Source organism: Pituophis catenifer, unplaced genomic scaffold (genome assembly GCF_029215685.1).
Source record: "Pituophis catenifer annectens isolate HBS135680 unplaced genomic scaffold, rPitCat1.0.hap2 SCAF_3, whole genome shotgun sequence".
NCBI lineage: Eukaryota > Metazoa > Chordata > Lepidosauria > Squamata > Colubridae > Pituophis > Pituophis catenifer.
The window spans coordinates 173,309,268-173,329,657 of NW_027256883.1; the positions used below are offsets into that span (position 1 = coordinate 173,309,268).

The 20,390-nt window shown below is 35.4% G+C and overlaps 1 protein-coding gene across 1 annotated transcript in view; it reads right to left on the reverse strand.

The window, feature by feature from the left end:
- The window catches only part of PLXNA2 (plexin A2), a 420,814-nt gene that overhangs the window by 101,461 nt on the left and 298,963 nt on the right, over positions 1 to 20,390 (reverse strand). The window contains exon 12 of the mRNA XM_070941568.1: positions 11,246 to 11,397. Within this exon, the coding sequence (XP_070797669.1) occupies positions 11,246 to 11,397 (152 nt within the window). The remainder of the gene's footprint in view (positions 1 to 11,245; positions 11,398 to 20,390) is intronic.

Genomic DNA, 20,390 nt, shown 5'->3' on the forward strand with positions numbered 1-20,390 from the left:
GCAGCTGGTAAATTGATTTATTTTCTTTGTTTCCGCCTTTCTTTTCCTTTTATTTTGAACACATCCAGACTTTTATTACAAATATGATTTTCTTACTATTAGCATATTTTGCCAACCTGAGTTTATTTTGCGCGTTAGACTTTCTAATGCCATTTCTACAATTCTAGACTATTTTTTTCCCCTTTCCATTTCCTATTTGTTTTTGTTACCAGATCTCTATTAAACTTTTTGCACAGTCATACTGGGCTTTCCCTGCTAGTTTTTTCCCCTTATTGAAATTGCTCGCACTTTTAGTATATAGTATATACTTTTGAAGTTTTGTCTAATTTGAGGCTCCTTTTCCAAACAATTTATCATACTATGGATGGCAGCTCTTTCATTTTCTGAAAACACAATGACATAGCAATCTTACCCAACCTGGGTGCTTTCCAGTAACTCCTTTCAACTCCTAGACCTTTTTTTAAAGATCCCCATAACAATATTTTTTATCCCTTGAATAAAAACATCCACTGACTAATATAAAATTAAAGACGGCACATTAATTCCTATGGATCATCTAATCTGAGATAGAAACACTAATTCATGCCAGGCAAGAACCATAGGTAAACCTGTTAGGAAATTGTGCTTTTGGAAGAGTCTAGGGGTCTGATTACTTTGTTAAGTGGCTCTTTACCAATATTAACCTAATTGCCATTGATAGATAGCAAGGACAAAGTATGGTAAATCAATACTGTCTCAGAATCCAACCTGCCCACAGAATCCTTATGAGAGGCCTTTTATCTGGATTCAACTTGAAAAAGCAGTTGATCCTTGCTATTATCTGCCCTGGATAAATGTTCTAATGATGTTAAGAATCTTTGAAAGCTTGATAGTACTAATTAGAGTTGTGATTATAAAATCAGGGTTTCCTAGAATCATCAAAAGAGGATAATTTTAATAATCCCCCTTCTAAAAATAAAATGAAACACTATGGCATATAAAGTATAATGGCTAAGCAGCCTATACTTACTCTAGTTTATGATGGCATTAGTGCACAGCCCCAAGCTATTACAGTAATAATATTACTTTGCTCTTCTATAGAATCTTTTATATGAGGATCAAAAGGTACTTTATAAGCACTAGGACCTCCATACCACTTCAGGCAGGAACAACAGATAAATATAGCTTTTCTGCTTTTTGAGAAGAGACAACCAAGATGGTTAGCAATTTTGCCTAAAATGAATTAGGAACAGAATCTCCCACAATAACGATATGTATGCAGTCCTCCCTCAAGCCAGATTCCCTGAATTTATAAATTAAAATGTGAATATTTGCTAGCATTGACAGAACTGTGGCCTCCACCCACTACACTTACTTTTTCAGGCAGAAGACAACTGGAAAAAAAAATCGAGGGTTTCTTCCTTCCATGACCTTATTACTAGCTCTCCTATAATTATTAGCATTTAGCAATGATATTTTCTTTAATGTAGAATTGTTACAGCATGAAATCTAGCTGCAGCAGACTAAAACTAATGTGAATTATAGGAAAGGACTGACAATTTAGAGTGCAAGTGGGTAAATCACATTTTAATACTCCTTATAAATAGAACATTGACATAATTGATGTCAGGAAAAGGCTAGTATTTTCTTTCAGAGTTGGAATTGTGCTTGGTTGGCCAAGTACTTGGAGAAACATTCAAAAACAAGTCTTCCAACTACAATTCTGAAGATCTGGAGTCAGTGATTTTATTACTGGTGTGGGCTGCTCCTAAATCTATTGATTTTAATAGGTGACCTGAGATTTGAGCAGTTGAGATCTCTTGAGCTTCTGAAAAGTACCAGAAAAAAAAACTTTTAGAGATAGACCATCCAACCCCAGTCCAATCCAGTCTCACTGGAGCTGAGCATATCTTCCCCCTGGAAGAAACCACACAGACATCTGGAGGAGGAATATCATCAAGTATAAGGAAGAAAAGTAGACCACACTTCCCAAGGACAAAAAGGTGTGTGTTGGTGTATGTGGTAGTGGTGGGGAAAATGATGCTCTTCTCAGAGGAACGGAATCAACAATTTATGGAGTGAACAATCTGTAAAGGAAGATATGCAATTTCCTAGGAACAAAGATCAAAGATGTGACTGAGAGGCTTACTAAACTAATCACGGACTATTATCCCTTACTCCTCTTTCATGTAGGGAAGAAAGAAGCCTTTGGAAGATGCCAAGAAAACAAGATGGGAAAGACTGCCTGGAAAGAGGTTCTAGTATAAGAAAACAGAGGTGGAAGCAGTGCAGAGATGCTCCCTCAGTCCTCTGAGAAGGGCAGTCCATTGTCCAGTATGCCTTCTAGTGAAAAAGCTCCAGGAGCACTGGCATCCTTGGAGTGAGAGGATGTTGTACAGTGGTGAAATCCTTCGCCGGTCACCACTGGTTCACTGCCCACATATGTGTGATGTGCACCAGATGCGCGCTCCATGCACACATGCACAGTGCATGCTGGACACACGCTGCACATGTGTGCACGTTCTCCGGAACTGGTAGTTAAAAATGCTTTAAAAAGTAAAAAAAAAAAAGTTCCAAAGATCAGCTGAGTGATGTGCGATCATCGGAATCTTTTTTTTTTTTTTTTTACTTTTTAAGTATTTTTTTACTATCAGTTCGGGCAAAGTGGCCCGAACCGGTAGCATTTCACCCCTGATGTCATATCTGTCAAAAAAATACAGCAGTTGTAGCAGCACAATCAAATCTCTGTTCCTTTATATATACATGTAGTTTAAGGAATAGGGCTATAATGGGGCTGCAGTAAGCCTCACTGTGCTCCCTTTGACTTTCCCTTTGTCATAGAAGTTGTGATGTAAAAGGAAAAGGCGGATTACTATACATGGAGTATAGCATAGCTACAATTGTCATTTTTTAACTTTCTAGCAGTACTCCTTTACCTTTTATTAATCTTTTTTTCTGTGGAACTGGTAGGATTGCATTTCAGAAAGTGCCATAAATAAACAAGTATATCAGGGACCTCTTTGCTTATGAGTTGTTGCCAGAGCAGCAGCAAGCTACTACAGAACACACAATTATTCTATAGAAAACTCTGCCATGCCATTCTGTGATGGCTGCTATTATAAATAGCTCTTAGCAGATTTAACATTGACCATAACAAATATCTCTGTTGGCCTTTAGAAACACAAAGGCAGGGCTTCTCTTTATTTACTGAGAGCACTTTCACTGGCACTGTTTCACTCCACTTTAATTCCAAAGTTTCTCACAAATCAATCTGAAACTGACCTTCAGTTATCTTTTCTTTGGCTGGAGTTGAATATAGTGAAGGCAAGAGAACCCCATGAACTCATCAGTTCTTCCTGCAACTCACTAATAGGAGTGTTCAAAACAAAACTCAAGCAGTGCCTAGCCCTTTGAGCTTTAAAAGTCTCACACTCTCACCCCACACAGCCTAAAAAGAATTAATTGCTAGAACATATTCACAGTGTTGGTACATGTTGCAATAACGAAAACAATAAATAATTGTTACAGGGAGATCAAGTTATATTGAATCATAGGATCGTAGGGCTGGATAACTCAGAAGGTTCTACAAGTAGTTCTCAAGGTATGACTGGTTGATTAGTGACCATTTGAAGTTATGACAGACACACCTCACCGAAGGTACTTATGATCCAGCTTTGAAGTTCTGAGGGGTGTCCCCCCCACTGCACAGTCACAGTCACAACTGGCCCACATTTATGCCTGTTTGCATGTGAATCAATGTACATTTTTGCCAAAAGCCAGTGTTTACTTCCAGTTTTCAGCAAAAATGCTCCATAGTGAACAATAGGTTCATTTAATAAACATGGCATTCACTTATTGACCATATTTGTTTAACAACCACAGGCTTCATTAGGGTCATAAGTTGAGGACTACCTATATTCAACCCTCTTTTGTTTTATGTAAGAGCTTCTGCTAACTGTGAATGCCCACCCAACTACTTACCAACCCTTCCCTCCTAGCATTCTGCATGTTGCGATGATCCCCTGCTCGCTTTTACTGCTAGTTTTTTGTACCTTATGCCTTTTTTCCTGTATACTCTGAATATTCTAAAACTAGGCAAGCAATAGAAGAGGAGCACAATAGATGCTGCAAGCAATGACAGAAGCTGCTGCAAAGTTTAAGAAGAAAAAATCACCCTGTTCCAGAAACCATCACTGATGGACATGGAAAAGATGCCTACTTCATTCGAGGGTGCTATGACTGTCACCTGCCTGGAAAATGTCTGGCCTGTATTTAACCATGCTATTGTTGCCCTTTGGTTAGGACCTCCATAGATTTTCTGTTATTCTGTTTTCTTTATGTAGCTGACACAGAAACAATTTCTGCAACAGTATTGTAAAAGTATAGACATGTCTAGGAGATATTTACTTAATGCTCAGAAAGGAAAATATAGAAAAAACAGCACAAATGTGAAGCACAAAAAAGGACCCTTGAGTTAACTTTTCCGGCTTCAAATTTCAGAGCTCACCAGCAAGAAAGGAAAAAAAAATGGATGGACCATTTCCTACAGTCATTTTGAGAAAGGAAACACCTATGAAAGGGCAGAATGGTTAGGATATTTTCTCTTAGCATATAGATGATAAACTGAGAGCAATATTTGCAGGGCAGAAAAGAAAGGAATAGCATTTCAAAAATAAAACCAAATTCTTTCTTGCTGCCAAGGGAAGTGTGTCTATATAAAAAAAAATAGAGAAGAAGCTCACTAAAAAAATAAAATAAAATTGTATTTAGGCTATGAATCCAGTATGTTTATACTAGATGCATCTTTACCTTTAGTTCAGATTCTGTAGGAATTCCATTTCGCAGGAATCCATCTGCAAAAATTAGGAAAAGACCAGTCCTAACCTGGTGCTGCATAGGGCACCCAGATTCCTAAAATTGGCCCCAGTCAAGTGTATGCTTTCTGTGTCATTTCCCACCTTATTTTTACATCATGCATGTAATAAAATGGATTTTAGTACACATTTTTGCTACATACGCGTAGAGTTTACAGCTCCCCAAGTCCTTCGTTGCTTTTCGCCATCAGAGACTAACCCGGCTATGCTTCCGCTAATGCTTCTAGTCAATGAAAATACAATGGCTCAACATAGTCTTTCTTTTTTTTCCTGCATGGATGAGCATAATCCTCCTTTCAATACACTCACTCCCCCTTCCTCTCCCCATCCCCCATGGAAACGCTGCAAAAACAAACAAAATAAGGAACAAATACAGGGATACATGTCACTGGGGAAGAGGGGTTATTTGCCTGTCCTTTGTTACATACCTGTTTTCTAATTTTTTTAGGTGACATTTTTCTTAGAGAAATAAATGAATGGACTCCTGCAGAGGCCTATTTGGATTAAACTGCTGTCACTGCCTTGCATGCTTAACAAATGGACCTGCATCTGGCAGCATGGCTGGATGCATTCCAATTGGAGTGGGGAGGATAATGAACGTAAACTATAAGGTTGCTCTGAAGGAAAGTGGTTTAGCAAAACAGGAGGCCAGACTTGGGCGGAAAACAAAATGCTTGATAAATAAACATTTTAAAGGGTCATTTAATCCTTGAACTAAAAATCTAGTTTTTTCCACTCTGAGATGGCATAACCTAGATCACTGGGATGCCACTGAATTTATACTAGCTGAGAATCTGGCTTGACAAGTACAAGGTTCTCATGTATAGTGCAGTGGAATAAGAAAGTAGGAAATGTCAGGAATTTAGAACCATGTGGATCGTTGTGCTGGAAGCTGCCTTCAGAAGTCATCCGGGAACTGATTAATCAAGGGTTAATTAAGCATAAACTATTGGTAACATATGCTTCCTCCACCCCTTATGGGTCATGTTGGCACTATGAAAAGAAGCAGAGGATTGTTAAGGATGTCTAGAAGCAAAAAAGAGAAGTAGAATGCTGCCAGGGAAATAGTAGCCCTATTTCAAAACGCTCATGCACACTGAGAACACATCAGGCAGAATGTAGTAAACTAGAACAGTATATATTAGTTTTAATATACAGCAAAAGACTTGGGAAATTTCAGGCACACATTGCTACACAAAGCAATGGCACCACTGGAAAAGTATATAGTTATATTTAATTTTGGAGTAACATGCATGCATGTGTACACATACACAAAGGCACACCTACACCAGAATTTTCTTTGCAGAATTTCTTCTTATCCCATGCATTCTATTAAAAAGTCATTGATTTTATTGTTTGGCATGTTAGATTTCTGCTTGACATTTGTGCATATGCTTTATATGAAAGAAAGATAAACTGCATTGAATCAGAGCAGGCATGCTTTTTTGAGCTGATGGCTGCTGCTCCAAAAGTGGATATGCATGGTAGAAAAAGTAAAAGGACCAAAAGGTGAAAGACTGAACCAAAAATAGGGGAAAATAATATTGAATCAAATCAATAAATAAAATATCTTAGTATATGGGTGGAAATAAGGCAAAAACAATTCTTGGCTCCTAGGAAAAGAAGAAACAACTTCTCTGGATCCATAAAAAGGAAATCAGTTTTTCCTTGTAATACATAACTCTTTTCTGAAAGAAAGGGTCCCATAGTACCAATATTATAGAAACCTGTTTATGTATAATTTATACATTGTTTAATTATTATAAGCATGTAACTTGTTTATGCCACTGCTAGTGACAAATAATTAATCACTTTGATTTCAAGAACTTCTAGGTTCTCAGTTGGAGTCAGTTGATGTTGATAGAGAAGGGCAATTGGGGAGATACTTGAACAGATATTAAACTGAAAAGTGAAAGGAAAGGAAAGTTGGATTAACTAGCAGTTCAGGAGGTTTAACCATAGTAATCTGGAAATGAGTCAGGTTAAAGGAGGAACAATGATATTTTATACTTACACCATTGTTATAATATGAAGCTGTGATTGCTTTTGTGATCGTCTCTCATTGCAAATAGATCTACAGAAGTCATCTCAACTACACTTAAAGTATGTCATTATAAATGGGACAAATGATAATGACATCTGATAACTGTCACTTCTGCATTATCAGTAAAGACAGCTTGTTGCTGAAAACTACATATTGGAATGCTATTTAATATGTTTAGGTCTGACTATATTGCTAAAAAGAAAGAAATTCCATTAAAGAAGAAGAAATATTATTTCACTGTAAACAGAAAAAAAGCATCTCTTGGAATCAAAGCTAAGCAGTAACAGATAAAGATCTGGTTGAGAAAAAAACTTTTAGAACAAGTAAAAGGGTAAGGTCATCTGAGTTGCTATAGATATTGCTGAAATAATAGCACCCAGAAGCCATCTTCTAGATGAAAGTAACTCACAAAATATAATCATTTAAATGTCCTAACATTAAATGGAAATTCCAGGAGGATGTTGTATACATAACAACATTTCAAAAGGAAGGCCCTGGAAGAAATTTTTTGGCACACTGATGAAATGTTACAGAAACATATGAAATACAATCCAGCATAAGAAAATATTAAAAATACCTGCCAGGTAAGAATGTTAAGCATGCAGGGTATGCTGCATGCATACGAGACCTGAAAAATCACTATTGAAAACCCAATAGGGAGACAACTTTTTTCTTTTATAATACTGTTACAATATCCTTCAGGTGAGCTCATAAATAGGTACTATTGACTGAGTTACCCATAATAGGACCATTGTTAAACTAAAAAGTTAGATAAAGGAATGGCCCGAATGGAATCCTGATTTCATTCCTATAATGTAAATTGGTCTAGCTGCTTCCTCTTAATCTCCAGACTTGAAACTAATCATCTTTTGAATCTGGGTTCAATAAAAGTGGCCATCATGTTTACCAGGGCAAGTATATCAGATTTAAAAACCCAAAGCTTCCTGGATTAAAAGTGAAAGATTGAGATCTTGTCTGTCAGAGGAGGACAGATAAAATCTCAATCTCTCACTTCTAATCCAGGAAGCTTTGGGTTTTTAGATCTGATACATACTTGCCCTGGTAAACATGATGGCCACTTTTATTGAACCCAGATTCAAAAGATAATTATAGTTTCAACCTAACATACATGCCTTAACTTTCTGGAAATTAGAGGAACAGCAGGAAGAGCATATAGGAGACCCTGGGGATATCTGATAGTCAATGCTGTGATTGCTTTTGTGGTTGATTGGCAATGCAAAAACATCCACAAAGGGCATACTGAAATGCTGCCAAAGACTACGGGACTCAGACTTTGCTATCTTGGATCTAGGTCCCCCCTTGATCCAACTTGTAACTAAAATGAAATGAGCAGAAATTCACAATATTCTGCCGAAAGACTGATGACATGAAGGCTTGCCTGTCAATGCATCAGAGGAGCTGCCTGCATCAGAAAAGGGATCTTAATCTTCCCTGATGTTCAAAATATGTTCTTATAGTTGTTTTGACTGTGCTTATGATAATGTGATGGATTCACAGAGGCTGAAAACATGTAGGAACAAATGGTTCCAATAAACCAATTGCCTGGGTTGCCGGTTTCTTGGCAAATCCTGAACCTGCCTTATCTATGGGGTTTCCAGTGTCTTGATACTAACATCACATTTCTTTTCTTCAGATTGAAGGATGTGACCAAAGTAAAAAAAAAATCCATTCTAGTTAATAATAACAAAGTTTAATAAGTATTGAAACACATTTGGATTTGAAGGGCTGAGAACAGACTGTTGCCCATGGCATTGAAGTTATGCAAGTCACCACACATCCTGAACCCTCAATACAGATTTTAGGTCAATCATTGCAGGAGTAATCTGACAAATTGTCTCCTTAACTCCAGAAGAAAAAAAACATAGGTTGCTCCACACCCAGAATCTCCTTTAGGTGTTATAAGCAATTTTAAAGAGATAGTTCTTCTCAAAGTTTACTGCAGGTGTTGCAAACATGTCAACTTGCCTACATATCTCTCAGTCCCTATTTGTAGAAAATCAAATTACTATCCCAATAATGATATGTGAACCTCTTGACTCTGAATATAGACCATCATCATCAAATCCAGGTTGCAGAAGGTAAACTGAATAGCATAAGATCTTCATTTTAGAAATAGTTTTTGCCTTTGCCAGTTTATTGATTTCCTGTCCAATTTCATCAAGAACCATATGGATGAACTCCAACCATTATTTTGATTAGTAAAACTAGAGGTGGTAGTAGCAGCCTTGAAAGTATAAGAGCTGAAGCTAGTAGGAACCAATCTGAAGGTATAGAGTTAAGCTAAGGTTTCATTCTTGTCTGTAGCTTAGCTGTATTTGACACTTTTCCCCCCCAAATTAAGCCAGATACTTCAAGATTAATGATTGATAGTTTAGAAAATCATAAGATTTTCTGAGAAGACTTTCTTTTCTAGTATCTGAGTGTTTTGGCATCCTTCCCTATTCTTAAAATGATACCTCCAGAGCTAAGGCAACCATGCTAAGGACCCTGAGAGACTAAAACATATTCTGAGGAACAGCTTGATCTTTGTTAATAAAAGAAAATCGCCCTTTAGTCTTGGAATTATCCATTATATTTAACACATTATTGAAAGTATCCAGAAAAAGAAATATAGCAATGAGGAAAATTATTTTTTTGGGGGGGGAATCTTCTGAGGCAATTTTGGGACCAAGATTAACTTCTAATATTTTTCAGACTTTTTAAAGTAAAATCAGATTTTCTTCCTCACCAGCCAATTACATATCTCCCTTCTGTTTGAAGACGTGGGAGGCAGGAACATCAGAAGAGCCTGACAAGAGAGCGATACACTGAGTAGGCTAATATGTGAAAGGTCACCTTTATTGGCTTTTTTTCTTGGTAGTTGAGAAGTCAGGGGAGTGATTCTGTTCAGATTACTGGGGTTGGGGGAGGAGCACTAGCAAGCTGGACAAGAGCCAGCCTTTTCATCCAGGAGCACATGTTGGTTGTAAAGTCAAAGGAGAAAAAAATGGGCATTTTACAAGTCAAGTTCATGAGCACCAGAAGCTCAATCAACTTTTTAAATCTTCCCAAATTATGGAAAACAATTATGACAGTTGAGAATAGTGGATGGAGAGCTCATTCAAAATTTCTTGCCCTACCCAATTACATAATTCCAGATAGAACAAGATACTGTTAGCCACAACATAAGGGCCTAAAAAGAATAAAGTTAACCTATTTGATATTAAACTGTAGCTGGTACACATTAAACTGTGCATATTTTCATCTTAGTTAATGGTAAAAATGATACCTATTTTAGGCCTTTTCTATTCATATACAAGTACAGTATGTTGTACAAAAGCATGTGATTTTTCCAGTTATATCTCCCTTATAACAAATATAGCTAAAGGAAATATATATCTGCACATGAAGAAGGGGCTTGTTGAAGGCTGTTTCCAATTTATTGTTATAGCTATATATCGATATACATTTGTAATAGCCAATGAAACTTGACACAATAACCAATGTATTTTGCAAGTGTTAATAAAAATCCAATTACATGGTTAGCAGTATCTGGCCCTGCAGAGAGGTCCAGTGGCCATTGCTATTACAAGGAACCTTCTCTATATCTGTTCGCTTTCTATTAATAGATAAAGAAATGTTTTCCACGATGATAGGTAATGAACATATCAGTTTTGCACTATATCTGCCCAGTGTTCAGACTCCTTGATGCTCAGAGAATGGAGAAAATGCTGGTTGTGTCTGAAGGAGACACATACAAGTTCTCTGCAGATTCATCTGTAAATGAAATCTCCTGAGCAGAGAAAAAAAAAAAGATATATTATGTTGGATTCTACCCATTTCTTTTGTAACTCTGAATTCAGTTTCTGTGGTGTTCCAAAATACCAGATCTTCCAATGCAATGGCTAAAGTTAGACTGGTTCCCTTTTCAGTAATTTTTCTTCTGAAACTATCAGCAGAGCAAAGGCAAAAATTTTGTGAAGCAAGCTAGACATAATTGGAACTGGACAATGGCTTCTTCCTCATAGTAAGGATTAATTAAAATGACACCAAGGAATCCAGTTCATTGAAAAATAATATTTTGTTATAATGATTTATCTAGTTTTATAACTTTATTTATACAAATTAATATCTGAAATCACAATATTCTTAGCACTGGTCTATTCAGTTGAATTCTTTATTCTGAGATAAAACATTATTTATATTAAGTGCTGTTATTTAGTTATCTGCTCACATGGAGACCACATAGGAGAAGGAAAGAGTATTAGATATGTTCACCATCTTATTTATAAAAATAATGAAGGTGGGATATAAACAACCAATCAACCAAACAAACAAATAAACTCACTGTTCAGCAATAATGTACTGATCCTCTAGTGGAACACATTCGACACCAGCTACTTGTACATTGTGGGCTATCTCAGAGAAATCCAGCCCCAGGTTGACACCACGAATAGTGACTCGTGTTCCTCCTTCTGGTGGACCTGACAGTGTCAGGATCTGGGAAAGTAAGAAAAACAAGCATTGACAATGGGAACAAACTTTAGTTTTATAAAACAAGAACATTGGTGATAAAAATAAACATGGTTCTACAAATGGTTCTGAGAAAGATCTGGCTTTTTTTTTTTTTTAAAAAAAAATAAATTTTATTAAAAGTTATAAAGAGAACATAACTACTAATACAAAATAGAAAAAAAATAGAAGAAAAAAGTAAAAGTGCAATGAGAAAGAATTAAAAGCAGAAAGAATAAGCTGCCAATTTCTTACGCTGCAAATATAAACATGGTTACAAAATGATCTCCTACTCTATGATTACAAAAAAGCTCCCATTTTTCTATCAAAATCATAAGTCATAAGAACACTTTTTTCCTGTTTCATGCAAAAATTCTAAAAGGAGTTTCAAATCAGCTATAAATGGTCAGCTATCTTTTATTTGATCAAGAAAGTTAATTATGCCATGTTTGCAAGCTTCATCATTCCACCAATTATTCCTCCATTGCGGATAATGTAGAATCTTTGGTGTATTATTGCCACTACATGGATAACCCCACACCCAGAAAAGGCAGACTGAAGTCTGCTCAGCCATGCAGTTGAGAAGCTGAGGCAGAGAGGTCACTACACAGCAGGGAGGCTGGTACAATAGCAACAGTCCCAACAGAGCTCCATTGGTGCCCAACTTAAGAAACAGCATATCCAGTAATGTGAATAGAATGTCTGCTTGATACCTCTCTTGTCTCTCATATAATCACCACCACTCCACTTCCCCTATTTTGGATTCTTAGCTAGTGCCAAACCTGAAAACTACCTGGGCAAATCTCAGAGAGCAGCACTCTACCCTCCTATCCCAGCCAAGTCTCTATGATACACAGACTGGCCTTCTCTTTAGCAATTACAACAATAATAGGGCCTAGCCTGGGGCCTAGAAAGCCTGCCATCCTGGGCCTGGGATGAAGCCCAGGAGCTTGGAATGTGCCACAGGAATAACATACCTGTGGTTCAGCCTTGTGATTTGGTCACTTTAGTCTTTAAAATATTCTAAATTAACTGTATGTATACATTTCTTTTTATTTTATTTTATTTTACACATCCAAGAGACATCAAGCTTCCAGTTCTTCCCACCTCATCCCCCTGATTAGTATAGTAGTTCAAAATCTCTTTTCTCAGAAATGTAATGTGGGAGAATTTATGAAGTCATAATGAATAGTTTGAATAATGAATATGTCTAGAGGTAGCTAAGGCTGAGATAACACATTTCTGCTGCACGGTTCTGGTCTAAGCGCTTTGATGAAACAATATATTCAGCTTAGGCTTCTGAATATAGAATGTCATATGCAGTGGTTTAGTGATTGCTTTTGAAGTGTAGAATCTCATCATGACATATATAGCCATATATGAGAATACCAGTAGGTTGTATAGCATGCAGTTCATTAACAATACAATACATATACATATCTAAAATATATCTAATATGAAGAACATTGAGAAGTTATTCACCTAAATAGAGAGGATCGCTATGGGAAGATGTGTTTAATGAGGCAATATGCAAGAATGCTTGGAAATGAAGCATTAAATGGCACTTAATATGCAATGAAGTATAAGTTGCCGAAGAAATCTGCAGTATTTCCAAGTACAGTTAATTCGAACATCAGCACATCTGAATATGCTCTCTGAACATTGTAAGAGTAGAAATAATTTAATGGTCTGTGACTATAAAACATCAACTCTGGCAATACTGCTACTGGGATAAGGCAAAATGAGAAAGCAAGCTTTTGAGCTCTCCAGAACTTTCATTAAACAGCACGTTAAGCAACAAGGTTACCAAAAGCAGGAAGAAAAGTTTAAGTCAAACTATCACTAGCTTCAGTGTTTTCTCCATTTTTTATTGAATGAACAGAAGTTTCAGGTAAAATGCAAAATATTTTAATACTGTAATCAAAAACTATACAACTCTAGGATTAGGCTGATCATATATATAAACAAAAGAATGAAGAAGGTTTAGGCATATTGAATCTGAAACATGATTGTAATGTCTTTTGGCTAAGACATTTCATATCATTAGGAATTAAATGTCAATAGCTACAAAGGTAGTTAACATAAGAGTATAGCAATAGTACTCTTAAATCCATATTTGAGAAGAAAGGTGAACAGTATTTCTGTTCACCTATTTGTTGATCAATGTTTGTGAGATATGAAAATAGGTTTGTTAAATACAAAAATGGGATTTTGTACAATTAAAACTGTAGAATGAGAATCCTATTACTACTATTATTAATGTTAAAAATATATTAGGGAAAAGGAGTTGTTTTAATTTCCCATTTGATTCCAAGGGAATAAAATTCAACAATTCCTTTTTTAATGAATTTGGTCTCATCGGTGATTAATATAGACAACATTTGAGGAATGGTATTCATATATTTCATTTAAAACAGGAAAATAACTTCAATATCCCACAATATTGATATATAGCATGACAGGTTGTCTTGAAAATCTGAAACAATTCTGGAAATATATTTTTGAAATTTGAACATTTGATGGCAGAAAATTCTTTTTAAACCAATTTTAATAAGTAATTAAAAACTGGCCATAATCTTTGTATGGTATTTCATTTTGACAAATTATACTACAAAATTGTAACCTTTCTAGATTGTATTAGTGGGGCTGTAATTGGTATATATCTCATTGGTGGAAATGCCCAGTTATACAATAAACCAGTGTATTGCTTTTAAAAAGACAACAAACCATGATAGAGACATTCACTTACTGTTAGTTTTTTGGAGAGGGGGTGAATATATTTATGAAAAACTAAGTAAATTAATTTTAATTAAGACAATTATTCAATAATAATTCACAATGGTTCTGCTGTTTGCTTATTGCCCCTACATTTATAAATTAATGAGCAAAAAAAATGATTACTGTTATTGCCTGTTAATTTGTTATAGCAAAATATTGAGACTATAGCCTTAATTAATTTTGGTTTATAAAATTTTTGTTTCTTGCTTCGCTTTGGTTGAAGAATCAATACAATACAGAACTTTGGTGTAACCCCCATTATAATTAAGTATGAATTTATTCAGCGCTGAGTCACCATTCAATAGCTTTATCACAATATTTACTTAGTTGATAAGCTTTGTCTAAACAAATCTTCATATTGAAATGATGAATATAGATGACTGCATTTCTCTTTAGGATTACATAGGTTCTGTTTTGTAGCGAGTTTCTTTCTTTTCTTTCTTTTACATGGTGCTTTTCTTCTGTTCTTGGTTTACCTTCTCTATTAACTCTTCATTCCTACTAAAGTTGGCTCAATTTTAACAGGGACTGTAGGAGAAAATAGCAGACTTTTGCTTATTTTTTAAGTAGAATATCAGGAGCTTCTGGACAGATAATCTAATAATTGTTAATCCCCATTCTGAAAATACAAAATCCAGTAATGCTCTAGAACCATTATCATATCTAAGTGAAAATAATACATTTGTTTTGAGAAAGAAGTAAGAATCTAGCAGGATTTTATTGTTTCTTTATCCATAAGAAACAACTTGAAGGTGCACTGAAAATCATTATTAAGGAATAGAGAGTACATAATCCTAAAAAAGTAGTAACAGTTTAGCGTCTCCTTTAAAAGGACTTCTTAACTCTAGATTTAGAAACATTTCAAATAACAACAACAACAACAGCAACCTTTATTGTCACTGCGCAACATATGTACAATGAGATTGGTGGATCTCCCTCAGTGCACCCTCCCAACACAATACAACTCACAGTGGAAACAGAAAATCCCTAACCCAATAAATCATATTAACAAATACCCAGTCCTATTACACCAGTGTGGACATGTTATACGTTGTGCAGGCCCTGCAATTCCATCGTACTATGTAATTATGATGTTATTTCTCCTTCAGGAGTCTGACAGCCCACGGATAAAAACTGTTCTTCAGTCTGTTTGTGTGGCTGGCTATGCTTCTATATCTCCTTCCCGATGATAGGAGGGTAAAGAAGTGGTGATCATGGTGAAAGTCGTCCCTGACAATTTTCCTCACTCTTCTAAGGCAGCGAGCCCTAGTGATCTCATCTAGTGGTGTCAGGGGACCCTAAGGAAATGGATTCTCTGTTGGGCCTTCCCAACAGAGGACCATTTGGACCACCCAAATGGACCATCTTGGGTTCTCTTCTCTTTTTCTATAAAAATAACTCTCATCACTGGAAGAATTCTAATGGGAAATGAGTTTCATGTATATTTAATTATAATTCACAATAATAAAAACACTACATCTAATAGATTAAAAACAAACCTGAACTGTCACATCAAACAATGTTTGAGTCTGATGCATGCTAAAGACCTGAATACCTTCAATTCTTTATTGCTTTCTAAGTTTTAATCTCTTTTTTAAATACTCCGTTAAACATTATGAGATAGTTCCATATTTAAATTTTCTTCCACATTTTCTGAGGTGATAAAAGTTATTTATTGAGAAAGGAAAACTGAGAATCTCACATTTTAGCACACAGTATTTAAAACAATACTTTAGAAAACTAAAGAGAATCAGTTTGGTCTAGTGGTTAAGGCACTAGGCTAGAAAGCAAGAGACTATGAGTTCTAATCCTGTTTTAGGCATACAAGCTGCTTGGGTGACTTTGGGCCAGCTACCCTTTTTCAGCCAAACCCACCTCACAAGCTTGTTGTTCTGGGGAAAATAGGAGGGAGAATTAGATACGTTCGCTCCAGTTCCGGTGAACTGGTAGTGATAAAAACTACCAGTTTGGGCAAATCTGTAGTAAAAAAAAAGCTACTGGTTCAGGTGAATTAGTAGTTAGCTACCGGTTCAGTCAAACCTGTAGTTAAAAAAAGCTACAATCCGACGATCAGCTGTGCCGTGCGGTTTAGCATGTGCAGTACACACCAAAAGGAGGCTTGGGAAGGTAAGGAGAACAGCGAGGAGGGAAACAGCTGTGCCGTGCAGTTTAGCTTCGCTAGAAAGCAGGAAATTCTGTATTCTAGCAAAGCTAAACCGTGCGGCACAGCTGATCATCGGATCGTAGCTTTTTTTAACTACCGGTTCAACTAAACCGGCAGCTTTTTAAACGCGCAGCACATGTTTGGTGTGCACTGCACATGCGTACACAGCACGCATTTGATGTGCATGCGCATTTAGCATGCGCTTGGCATACAGCACGCATGCGCGGCCAGCAAACCAGTAGCAAACTGGTTCAGATTCCACCACTGGATACGTTCACTGCCTTGAGTTACTCATAAATATATTAAAGGTGAAATTGAAGGTAATCTTTTCAGATACTGCATTTTCAGTAGAATATGCATTTGGATTCATGTTGCAGTAACAAGATGTCTTACCTCCAACTGCATTATCTTGGACATACTGTACATTGATACATTCTGTCTTCTTTACATACTCATCTCTTTCATTTGCTTTCATTTCTTCCCTTTGTAGTGGGGTGTGAAATATCACCAAAAAGATTCATCTACTTCATTAGAGGTGCTCATTAAACGCTTCTGATTCTTATACTCTATCTGCTGCACTGCAGGGTTCCACAAATACTCAATATGTGATATTCATTCATACTGAATATAGTGCATTTGATTTATCTTCCAATATTCATTTTAATGGACCTATTTATATGCGTTATATAACCAAATTATTACTGAGAGGAAGAGGCTATTCTTAGAGATATATGTGTGTTTATTGACTTCTACAGGCTTAGAAGAAGAAACAGCACATCTTTACCTCTTTCTTTCAAGCTTCTAAGCAGCAATAATATTTACAAAATAATATTGATTCCTGCTTTAAATAGTTTTAAAATCTAAAATCCAACAGAAAGAATTGGAGTTGATGAGCAGATAAAGGCTTACCATAAGACCATATTCAAAAATAGTTAAGATAGAAATATCAGGTTAACTGCAGCCTGCTGTTTCGTTTGGATGAAAGAATAGGTATTGCTGAAAAATTTTAAAAAAATATTAGAATTAGAACTACATAACCTGAGATATGATTGCCGCAGCTTTTTATGGTACCATAAAGTTAAAGTTCATGTATATTTTAAAAATCCTTAGGGAAGAAGTATCATATTAAGAATATGGAATAAATACAAGCCCAGGCTGTGCTCAAAAGTACCTTTATTGGTCTCATCACAAGAAGCATTTAATAGAAAAGAAACAGTCGGTAAAAAGAAATAGTTAACATACCAAAATTTATTAGTACAAGCAAATGGAGAACTTAATGAATTGTAGAGAATATTTGACTGTAGAAGAATATAACTGTCAATGGTTTTCATATACAATTGAGAGAAAAAATATAAATGGTTTTCATACAATTGAGAGGAAAAAAATATAAATAAAAAGTTTACTGGAATTGAACAACATATGGTGAAATGTGAAACTGAATTACATACAAATGATGAACATACAATTGCAAAAATAAATACATTTTTGCTGAGATTTGAAATGTAAGAAGAAAAATTGAAGACTGTATAATAAAATGGGCTAAGAACTTCATAACATAAAGATGATCATTAGAAAGGAATATGGGTAAACAGATTCATATTTACATTGTGTATTACGACAGGTTTTTTAAAAATAAAATAATGTATCATTGATACATAACAACAGATAAATTATCTAGAATGTATAAAAGTATGTTTGGCTTACCTTTATATTTAAAATATGAAAAACATGGAGGGATATTTTACCATGCATGGTGGACTTATGAAAAAAAAGGATGTTTATATGATGATGCAAATAATTTTAAAGATTAATATTAAGATGAAACTGGAGCTATTCTTACTGGAATTTATGACAATCAATTGGAAAAGATTTACAGAAGATTGATTTCATATATGGTAACTTTAACAGGATGAATATATGCATAATAATGGAGAAACTCTAAAAAAGGCTGATGGAATGGAGTGTAAAACTGGCAAATTTAGCAAAAATGGCAAAACCGACCTATTTGATCAGGAATGAAACAGGTAATACTTTTATAGAAATCTGGAAAAATTTTATGGGCTTTTTGCTGAAAATGGAAAATGGAAATGGTGATTTCTGGATCTGCTGATTGAATATGGGACAGAAGGGATTTCTGTAAAAACTTTAAAAGGAAGTAAAGACAATTCTTTGTAATTGCTGAAGAGAAGATCAAAAGTTACTTTATATACTGTATATTTTTTCTTTTTCTAAATTCATTGGGGGGGTTGCACTTTTTAAATTCTTTTTTCTAACTGATACATTACATTTTCTGACTTTTTTCTAACTGATACATTTTTATGCTTATTTTCTGACTTTTTTCTAACTGATACATTTTTATGCTTATTTTTTTTAATCTCTGTCAAAATAAAGAAGAAATGTCAACTACTTCAATCAACTACTTTATTTAATTTATATATTTATATTTATATATACAATCTACTTTGATATCAATCTAATAAACCATTATTCAAATATAGATTTGAGGGTAATTTCTCAACAACTGCATCAACTTCTTTCCTGCACAGTTGCCTTAAAATGTGAGTTTAAGGCAACTGTGCCTTAAAGATGTGAGTTTGCATAACACCTTGTTTAAAAAGCACCACCAGTGAACTCAACTCTCTTTTAAGCAACCACTAGACCTCAAACTGCATTTTATCATGCAATGTTTTCTTCTGTTCTTTCTACTATGAACTAAATTGTATCCCACTCTCAAAGCTAGAAGCAATCTTAAATTTGATATTAAATCCAGCATATGTATTCTGCTCCTTCAGCTTCTGAATCATTCCAGACAACCAAGAATTGTGGAGGCAGCTGCTATGCCTAGTATGGTGGAACATAAGAAAACTTGTGGGAGGCTGCAGCTGGTGGCAGAAACTTCTGCTGAGAAATTAGGCTTCCTTTTTATAGACTTTTATAAAAGCCAGTAACCTTAAATGGCTTGACAGTTACTTTGGAGAACTTTATTAAGTTCCACTTTGGACAAGTGCTGAATGTTAAATATCACATTTTATTAGGGAGCAGTCACACCTCCTTAAATGTCTTTTTTAAGAACTAAAAACTACTTATTTATAGTACATCTCTGACATAGCCATTTTAATTCCTAAATCTAGAAGAGGGTACCTTTACAACCATCTCCCAGTGTTTATGAGGTTAAGAACAGAAGGAAATTTATGTGTCCATAATTTCTGATTCCAGTGAGGGCTTGCAATATAACTTGGGTAAATGCTTTCTTTAAAATTGGCCACTAGGTTCTGGAACAACCATAACAATGTATTGACTCAACTCATTGGCACATTATGGTCTGAATAAGTAAACATTGCAATTCATCATGTTTTCAAAACGTTTCAGCATGTAAACTAACTCACAATCTTAATGTGTGTTTGAATATCTGATGACACTCCTTTTGTCAATCAGCTAAAGCAGCAGGTTCCTGCAGATGCTGCTTGTTCGCAAAAAACATTAGCTTATCTTTCACCAAATATGTATTTTGTGACCTGCTACACCTATCATGGCAGTTTTTTTCTGAAAACAAATCCCTTCTCCATGATTGCCATTTTATGAAAATGCTCACATGTCTTCTAATTCTAGATGTAGCCACCACACATCTGAAATCTAAAAATCTAAAAATGAATGATGTGCTGCACTGCACAGGTAGGGAAATATCTCAGATTACCTGTGAACGTAGCCCAGCCTAAATTTCTACTCCCTGTGACTAAATTATTTGTTTTGTGAGTTCACTCTCTATTCCCACAATTGATAGCCAGTAATATTCTTCCAAAATTTTCTAAGTACCTTAAAATATAAGTCAGTTTCTTTGCTCTCATTCCTTCCTCTCTAATGTGTCTTAACTTTTTTTCCATTTTATTTCTCATTCCATTTATTTTAGAATTTGAAAGCCATATTACTTAATATCAATCCCTATTTAAAGAGACTATTAATCATACACTTTCCATTTCATTTAGACTTAGTTGTGTTCTAAAAACACTTATTTCATTCTCCTGTCTTTGCCTTAGTTCCC